General features: G+C 39.2%; 1 protein-coding gene across 1 annotated transcript; it reads left to right on the top strand.

Moving 5' to 3' along the window:
- Positions 1-1,935: 1,935 nt before the first annotated feature.
- On the top strand, positions 1,936-9,083 carry zgc:136472 (protein disulfide-isomerase). The gene is made up of 11 exons (XM_028589572.1): positions 1,936-2,116; positions 2,855-3,055; positions 3,761-3,885; positions 3,985-4,122; positions 4,350-4,457; positions 5,340-5,465; positions 5,558-5,755; positions 5,856-5,976; positions 8,332-8,513; positions 8,715-8,804; positions 9,000-9,083. Exons 1-11 carry the CDS (start codon positions 1,936-1,938, stop codon positions 9,081-9,083), a joined length of 1,554 nt encoding a protein of 517 aa, XP_028445373.1.
- The last annotated feature ends 586 nt before the right edge of the window (positions 9,084-9,669 follow it).

The raw sequence follows: 9,669 nt of genomic DNA on the forward strand, positions 1-9,669 counted from the left end.
ATTCTAAAGCACAGCACATGAGCTTTTTTTTATACATATGGAAAAAAGTTGACGTTTGACCCTTTGTTAGAATGTACTGTGGGAGTTTTAATACTAATCAATGAAGAGAAAGAGAATACTGAATCCATCCCTGCATTTGAATTTTACCAAATGTGTGCAGGATTATTTACAACATTACAGAGCACAGACTAAACAGCGGACATTTATGAAGAACAAGATAATGTCCAGTCCAGGGACTTAATACATGGTTTTTGTTTTGTTTTCCATTCAATTGTACATACAATTGTATTTTCTATATTTAAATACTAAAATAACAAAATCTGTATTATTTGTCTTTTTCTAATGTATATAACTCTACTTTCATGATGAAGGGGGCAACTTGTCCTGACTTGAATGCCAGACATGATTTTCTTTTAAGCAAACAATGCCTATTGGAAAACACATTGATTTAACGGGCTCTAATGCATTTTTCTTTCAAAGGCCCTGAACGTTCAACTTAAACCCACACAAGTTACTTAAATACTGTTAGCTTTGTTAAGGGCAGTAAAACTAACACCTTCATGTATTAGTACATGGAAGTAAGGTGACCTGATGCAATTCCAGCTCTGCCCAGCATCAACATGCACAGGTCTAATCAACCAGAGTAAGCGAACACACGCCTTGTGGGTGTGCAGGGCCTTTAAGCTACAATCTGTCAAGTATTAACACAGGATTGAAATTTGCTACACCTCAAATTAATTGACAGAACTTTTGTTACAAAGAGGTACACAACACAATAACTAGAAGTAAAACAATTCAGTTTTTGGTTGCTGTAAAAAAAACATTTTGATCAGTGAAGTTTACTCCTATTGACAGGTTTATAATTTGAAATATCGGTCGAGAAACAAAACTCTTTAACTGTGTATACTTTGACTCAAAATTATCTGGTTACAAATACACATGGTGTCTTCATATTATTAATTGCTGATACATACTTTGGTATCCACAATTTCAGTCAATTTCAAATTCAATTCTACGTCATAAATTTGCTTTTGCCTTAATTTCCAAAGGTAAAATAACCACTAACTACAAGTTAAAGAGTCTAAGTAGTTGCCCTATTCTAAACAGATTTGTATCATATGGCCTAGTTCAATATTTTATGAGAAGAAGGCATATTTCTCAAAATGCTGAACTATTCCTTTAATGACATAGACTTGATATATATACTGTGCTATACAGCTGGTGTGACTACCAGGGGTAGAAAACAGGGTGAAGGTTGTGGTTGAAGGATATATGCGGTGCCTGTACTGCACTCCAATGCAATGACTAATGCACAGCTTTACCTGTTGTTGCTGTACCCCTGCCAAGTTGGACTCTTTTTTTAAATGGAAATATTGTTATATTATTATTTATCATTCTATCATGTTGATGGGAAAATAAAGATGGCCTTGGTTGACAAAGCTGCTATTTTTCTAACATCTGAGCAAGTGGGTACATTTTGCATATGTTTTGAACATAATGTGTGTGTGTGTGTGTGTGTGTTTAATGAGTGTGTATGCTTCCATTTTGACCTTGCTGAAGCTAACAGTGTTAGACAAAGGGCATTTAGATATTAGTGATATACTTGATATGAGCAGCAGCCAATAGAAGCGATACAGCAGGGCTCAGATAGGAAAGTTAATCAGCTACAGACCGGTGGGTCCAGTTGACAGATAACAAAAGCATTCACAACCAGCAGCTCAGCACTGGAACACACAGACACGCACGCACGCACGCACACACACACACACACACACACACACACACACACACACACACACACACACACACACACACACACACACACACACACAAACACACACACACGTTTATCAGAGCTTCATTTCACCACTCCCTTCATACCTTCCCATCAAGATTGCTCCAGTGTCCAGTGTTTCAGTCTGTAGATGAACCATCATGAGGACACAGTTGCTGCTCGGGGTGACGGCCTTCTGTCTCTGTGTGTTTGTCGTCGCTGACAAACAACCCGACCGACAAGCAGACAAATCATTCCCTGAGAAAGATGGAGTATTACAGCTGAAGAAAGGAAATTTCAACAGAGCACTGAGAAAATATAAGCAACTGCTGGTGCACTTCTGTAAGTTACACACAAAGACACACGCAGCTTGTGCTTGACACGTTCGACACATTTATATAGTCTATAAGCATAAAAATTAAATCATAAGAGCAACTAAATGATCATCATGTCCTTATTTATATTCACTTATAGTCAGAGCTGGAAGATGTACTCCGATCTTTTACTTTAGTTAAAGTACCAATACCACGCTGCAGAAATTCTCTCTTAGAAGTAAAAGTCATGCATTTAAAATGAAATAAATAGCATCCAAATATTATTAAGTAGCATAGGTAAATGATAGTCATTTTGCTGAATGGCCCATTTCAGAATTATATATTATGTTATCGGATTATAATTATTGGTGCTTTAATGTGTTCATTACTTTATTTGTTGCAGCTGGTAAAGATGGAGCTAATTTAAATTTATCTACATATATGTTTTATATACGTATACTGCTGGGTTGAGTTTTATTTATGTGCAGTAATAATACCATAATATATCTAGCCTGTGTTATATTTTGTATTAATCTGAATCTGAAAAATAAAAGTCATCAAAATAAAAAAGTAATCAAATTAATATAGTACGGTAAAAGGTACAATATTTGCATCTGAATTGTAGTGGAGTAGAAGTATTAAGTAGCAGAAAATGAATGTAAAAGTAAAGTACAAGTACCTCAAAATTGTACTTACTGTAAGTACAGTACTTGACTAAATGTACTTTCCACCACTGCTTACCGTGTGTATCTGTTTCTGTGTGTAGCTGCTCCTCTGTCCGGAGAAGGCCGTCGTATCTCAGCAGCGTTCGAAGATGCTGCTGCAGAGCTCCAGGGGTCAGAGGTCAAACTGGCCGTGATTGATGTGGCAAAGGAGAAGGACCTGGCTAAAGAACTCAATGTGACAGGCCTCGCCACAGTCAGGCTGTACATTTCTGGAGATAAAAACAACCCTGTGCCATGTCCTGGTATGTCCAAATAACATATAGTACATCCTTTATAAGTACATTAATATCAGCCAAAAATGAATGGAGCTGGAGTCAATAGAAGTAATAGTAGCCCAGTACAATTGCTGACTTGTTACGCTCGTACTCCCCAGGCCGTGCCCTTCGATCAGCAGGCCAAAGTCTCTTAATGGTCCCAAAGACTCGCTATAAAACACGGGGAGACCTGTCCTTCGGGGCTGTAGCCCCCAGACTCTGGAACGCCTTGCCTTTGCTCCTCCGTGTGGCTGATTCTCTTGATTCTTTTAAAAGGCAACTCAAGACACTGTTATTTAAACAAGCTTTTAGTTGATTGGGTTTAATTTATTTTTGACTTTTTAAATGTTTTATCCTCATCCAATGTATTTCAATGTGGTTGTACATTGTACTTTGTGATTTTTATCTGTGAAAAGCGCTCTATAAATAAACTTTACTTTACTTACTTACTAGTTCTAGACCATAACACATCCATTCAAAAAGCAAATTGCTTAACTTATCCTAAGTGTATACTGCTACTGCAGTCTCAGTGTCAACTTTAAATGATATACAGTTACAGTAGCATACCTCGCACAGAAATAGGTTAACTTAGAGGCCAGGGAGGACTCAATTTTCTTATCTAAATCTCGGCAAGAAAGTAAATATTTCCAAATAAAAAATATTTCTTCAATGTTATTTGGGATTGTGATTAAGTTCCTCAGAACTCGGCGTCCATCTTGACTTGGCTGAAAAGGAGGGCTGGGTCTGCTGCTGACCTCATCGCTGATCTGAGCCAATTAGACGCCTCAGAGGACTTGACGGTGGTTGGATTCTTTAAGGTGAATACCAACTGTTTAATTTTCCAGCTTCTCACTGGTGTTGTGACTGTTATCAACTGTCTGAATAACAGATGTGTGTGTGTTTTTGGGCGCGTGTAGGACCTGAACCACGAGTACGTCCAGTTGTTTTACGCTGCAGCCATCGACCTTCCTGATGTTAACTTTGCTGTGACGCAGAACAATGAAGTCATCACCAAATACGGTCTCCAACATGATGTTGTACTGCTGTTGAAAAAGGTACTTTAAGTACAACATACACCTACGACAGATGGCTCTATCTGGCTCTCTGTGCTTTCTTGGTGCTGACTTAATAATTTACATTTCTGGGCATTTTGGATAAAAGAGATGGGATTTAAATAATTAAACCATCACATCAAGCTGGTAGAATACATGAATTAATTCATTGCATTTTTATCTGTGTGATTGTGTTTGTGTGTGTGTGTCTATTTGTGTGTTTGCTGCAGTCTCAGCTCATCCAGGCTTACAAAATGATGCCTCAGACATCTAAAGAGATGCTGATCATTTTTATCACTGTCTACCAGATGGACCCAGTCACTGAGTACACCGGACAGGTAGAGTATTAGATGCATGGTACATTTTCACAAACAACTGTATGACTGCTCTTCTCCCAAGTCTCTAAATGTTATGTTTTTTTGTTTTGTTTTTTTATTTAAACTCACTGAGATTGGTTACTTCGCCATATTGATATATTGAGTAATTTCTATAGTCTTTATAATAAGTTTGTGTTTTGGTTTGGATGAAAATCTGAAGGTCAAATACTTTTCCCCTGCACATTAGGCCTAACATTTTACTTGATTTTGTAGATTTTGTTCTCATATTTAAATTTATTTAAATCTGCATATTTAATGGTCAACCCATCCTAAAGATATAAACATTAAAACTAAATGAATGTCATGTTTTGAAAAAAGTAATGAAATCAGGTAAATTGAGGAAAAAATAGTACCTGACTTTTCTTATCTAGGTCTTTGTTCTTCATTTAAGGGTTACATTTGAATTATTAAGTAAGTAATCTGTAGTACTCGAAATTGTGGATTTCGAAATTAAACACTCACTCCCTGTGGGCCTGACAGGTGGATGTTAAAAGCAAATGTTTACAAGTTAGTTGTAATGGACCTTAAGCAGCAACATTTGCAAATTACAGATGTGGGCTCACTTTTCAGCAAAATTCTGTCTTTTTAGACCACTGTTGAGAAGTTTCTGGAGACCTTTTTTGAATGGCAAACACAACAAAACGAGACAAAAATAAAAGAAGAGATATTTTGTAAAAATAAAAACACTCTGACAACATACTGGTAGCTAACAAAGGTAAAAAAGGACATTTCCCAGGGCAAGTCACTGTATAGCAAAATGCTAAATGCATATTCAGTCACACTGACATAACCTCATCTTGTTAACGGAGATGTATTAACTGTATGTTATTCTCTCTCTTGCAGACAGCCACTCAGATATTAACATCACCTGTGTTAAACCACGCCCTCCTCTTTGTCAACAAAAGCTCTGCTGGCTTCAAGGAGATCCACTCTGCCTTTAACGGCACTGCAGAAGCGTTCAGGTTGAAGGTAGAAACCAAACAAGTTATTTCAAACAGCAGCATTGCAACACATATTAGAAGATGATGGAGTACTTCACGTCTGCATGTGTGTGTATTCAGATTTTGTTTGTGTGGGTGGACGTGGATGAGCCTCGTAACGGCAGGCTGATGGAGTACTTCCGAGTTCGGAGTTTGGAAGCTCCTCTGATCCGCCTGGTCAACCTGACCGACCATGTCACCTATCACCTGCCCTCTGACACTCTGGATGTACAGACAATAAAATCATTCTGCCAGTCCTACCTAGACGGCAAGGCTAAGGTAACATTCATTCCTGTTTACTGCAGTATGTGACACATGACAGGAACTAGAGAAGCAACTCATCCCTGATATAAATAATGTGTTTTTGTTGATGATACAGCCTAAGATGCAGAGTGAGCCGATACCTGAAGGATGGGATAAACAGCCGGTGAAGGAGCTAGTGGGAATGACTCTGGAGAAAGTCGCATTTAACCCCAACAACACTGTTTTTGTCCTGTTCTGTACGTAAATACACTCTTGTATTCTTTAAAGCTGACCCAGTAAGCTTGGATTTTTGGTATAAAACACTTAGACACTGAAGTTAATACTGGGCTAAATTTGGTTGAAAGTGTAACGTTAAGGTTACATGTAAACATTGGGTAACACTTTACTTGAAGGTATCTACATAAGAGTGACATGACACTGTCATGAACACGTGATACTGTCATGACACAGTCATGACACTGAATCCTAACTCGAACCCTAACCTTAACCATAACTTGTCATAACAAAAACCAAATGATACTTACTAAAAGAAGCCTTATGTCATAAACTTTTATGACTTGTTTATAATTGTTACGACACGTTCATGACAGTGTCATGTCACTCTTATGTAGATACCTTTAAGAAAGTGTAACCAAACAGTGTTTGAACAGCAATTTAAAGCTGCAGCAATCAACATTTTATATTAACAAGTTCCCCTCAGCTTTAGAGAGCATTTGAGCGTCTTTTAGCTCATTGTTTTGATTGTCCAGACACGTTTCTTTTCCAATTCGCTCTCATCAACAACAAGTCCTCCAAACCATAAGGTGATAGGTCGTTTATTCCTACTCACAGGAGCGTTTTCCATCCTCATATCTAAACAACAGAACGTTCAAAAATGCTCCCTGGGTGACACTGTTTTTACAGTGGGGGAAATAAGTATTTGACCCCTTGCTGATTTTGCAGGTTTGCCCACTTACAAAGAATGCAAAAATCTACAATTTTAATCACATGTACATTGTAACAGTGAAAGACAGAATCCCAAAGAAAATTCCAGAAAATCACATCATATGAATTTATTAAAATTGATAACCATCTGATGAGGAAAAACAAGTATTTGACCCCCTGGACAAACAGCATGTTAATATTTTGTAGAAAAGCCATTATTTGCCAGCACAGATGTCAAACGGTTTTTATAGTTGGTGACAAGGTTTGTGCACATTTCGGCAGGGGATGTTGGCCCTCCTCCCTGCAGACAGCCTCCAAATCATTCAGGTTCGAGGTTGTCGCCTGGCAACTCAATTTTAAGCTCCCTCCAAAGATTTTCAATCGGATTCAGGTCTGGAGACTGGCTAGGCCACTCCAGAACCTTGATGTGCTTCTTCTTCAGCCACTCTTTTGTTGCTTTGGCGGTGTGCTTAGGGTCGTTGTTGTGCTGAAACACCCATCCTCGACCCATCTTCAGCTCTCTCACTGAGGGAAGGAGATGTCGGTCCAGAATTCCACGATACATGGCCCCGTCCATCCTCCCCTCAATACGATGGAGTTGTCCCGTCCCCTTGGCTGAAAAGCACCCCCAAAGCATGATGTTGCCACCACCATGCTTGACGGTGGGGATGGTGTTCTTTGGGTTGTACTCTGTGTTCTTTGCCCTCCAAACACGACGAGTTGAGTTGAGGCCAAAAAGTTCTATTTTGGTCTCATCTGACCACATCACCTTCTTCCAGGCCTCTTCTGAGTCGTCCAGGTGGTGAATGGCGAACTTCATGCGGGCCTGTACAGGTTTCTTCTTGAGCAGGGGGACCTTGCGTGCACTGCAGGATTTCAATCCATGACGGCGTAGTGTGTTACCAACCGTTTCTTTTGTAACTGTGGTCCCAGCTGCCTTCAGTTGATTCATCAGTTCCCCCCTTGTGGTTTTGGGATGATTCCTCACCGTTCGCATGATCAGGGACACCCCACGAGGCAAGATCTTGTGTGGAGGCCCAGACCGAGGGAGGTTGGCGGTGGTGTGGTGCTTCTTCCATTTCCTGATAACTGCACCGACAGTTGATCTTTTTCTCCAAGTTGCTTTCCGATTCTCTTGTAGCCCATCCCAGCCTTGTGCAGATCAACAATCTTGTCCCTGATGTCCGTAGAAAGCTCTTTGGTCTTGCCCATGGTGGTGATGTTGGATGCTGGTTGTTTGGGTGTTGACAGGTGTCTTTTATACAGGTAACGAGGTGAGGCAGGTGTATTTGATGTAGATAATTGGTTCGGATTGGGGCTGTGTCTTAAAGAAAGACTAACTGGCTTGTAGGAGCCAGAATACTTGCTGTTGTCCAGGGGGTCAAATACTTGTTTTTCCTCATCAGATGGTTATCAATTTTAATAAATTCATATGATGTGATTTTCTGGAATTTTCTTTGGGATTCTGTCTTTCACTGTTAGAATGTACATATGATTAAAATTGTAGATTTTTGCATTCTTTGTAAGTGGGCAAACCTGCAAAATCAGCAAGGGGTCAAATACTTATTTCCCCCACTGTATAATCTACTATTTTGCACAGCTTTCCACTCTTTTTCCCTTGTACTCGTAAACTATACTTAAAAATCTTTAAAATATGTGAATTTCAGATCTTCCCTACAGTCCAGAGTCCCGTGCTCTGTTTCCGCTGTGGGAGGACTTGGCTGAGGCCCTGAAGGAGCGAGAGGACGTGGTCGTCGCTCGCATCGATGCCTCAGCCAATGACATCAACATGTCAATGCAGGGCGCCTACCCATCCCTCTGCCTTTTTCCTGCCCTATATGCTGAAAGAGTATGCATTTCAATGATTATTTTTGTGTGATATACTGTAACACATTCCTGTGAGTCATGCGCATAAAAGAAGCAAACTACTGTCAAATGACTGCTGAAAAATATGGGATTATATGTGTTATCTCTGCTCTGTGGGGGGAAACTTGACGTAGGCTATATTGTGGTAATAATGTTCAGTATGTGAAATCTGTGTTCCTGCCAGATGGTGGTTTACCAAGGGAAGAGGAAGGTGAAGGACCTAGTGAAGTTTTTAGATAAAGAGATGGCAAAAGCCAAAAAATACCGATTTAAGGTAAATGATCGTCTCACTAACGCTGCAGTGGTTTGAGTTTGTATGACTGTGTGTGTGTGTGTGTGTGTGTGTGTGTGTGTGTGTGTGTGTGTGTGTGTGTGTGTGTGTTTGCGTGTGTGCGCGTGTATGTGAGTGTGTGTGAGCAGTCTTTTTTTATCTCTGTTAAAAATAAACTTCTCTTTTTTGAGTCTCCAGGAGGATGAAGACAGGAGGAAGTACATTGAGGCTGCAAAAGCTGAAGAGGCAAAAAAAGCCAACCAAAGCAAAGACGAGCTTTAATGCAGAAACAAAGACAGTAGTGTGTGTTTGTGTGTGTCTTGACTGTCCAAACAAAACCAATAAAGTCTTCAGTTAAAAACGTTGAGGTCACAAGACTTTTTATTTATTTAATCAAAAAGGTTTTTGACATATAACTGTAGGCTAACAATAATTATATCGAGCCCACCCGATACATCCGCGTGGTTGTTAACATAGGCTGATTTTATTTTCAGATATATCGTATTTGCTAATATTTTAGCTGATAAGTAGCATAAAACTTGCAGGACAGAAATGTCAAAAATATGTTTGAGGTAATATAGATACAGTCTGTGGATTACACAGTTTGTCCACCAGAGAGCGCTGACAAATGTTCTCTTTCAATGTTCTGCTCAGTGTGCCTACATCTCTTGGTCCATTTAAAAAAATATATATATTCCTATCAAGATGTTTGTTGATGTTATGCATATATGTTTCAGAGGAATCTATGTGATAGTTTTGTTTTTGTTAACAAATCTTACGAAAAGACCAAGAAAATTAAAGAAATTGTAACTGAACAGTCAAGTGAATAAATAATCTAGAAATTCACATTAACAACATAGGCAACTTT

This window comes from Perca flavescens, chromosome 2, assembly GCF_004354835.1.
Source record: "Perca flavescens isolate YP-PL-M2 chromosome 2, PFLA_1.0, whole genome shotgun sequence".
Classification (NCBI taxonomy): domain Eukaryota; kingdom Metazoa; phylum Chordata; class Actinopteri; order Perciformes; family Percidae; genus Perca; species Perca flavescens.

Bases quoted from the DNA above. Each gene is read 5' to 3' on its own strand.
- zgc:136472 (XM_028589572.1), top strand. From the start codon at position 1,936: ATGAGGACACAGTTGCTGCTCGGGGTGACGGCCTTCTGTCTCTGTGTG. The intron at 2,117-2,854 runs GTAAGTTACACA...TTCTGTGTGTAG, and splicing joins GCAACTGCTGGTGCACTTCT to CTGCTCCTCTGTCCGGAGAA. The intron at 5,756-5,855 runs GTAACATTCATT...TTGATGATACAG, and splicing joins ACCTAGACGGCAAGGCTAAG to CCTAAGATGCAGAGTGAGCC.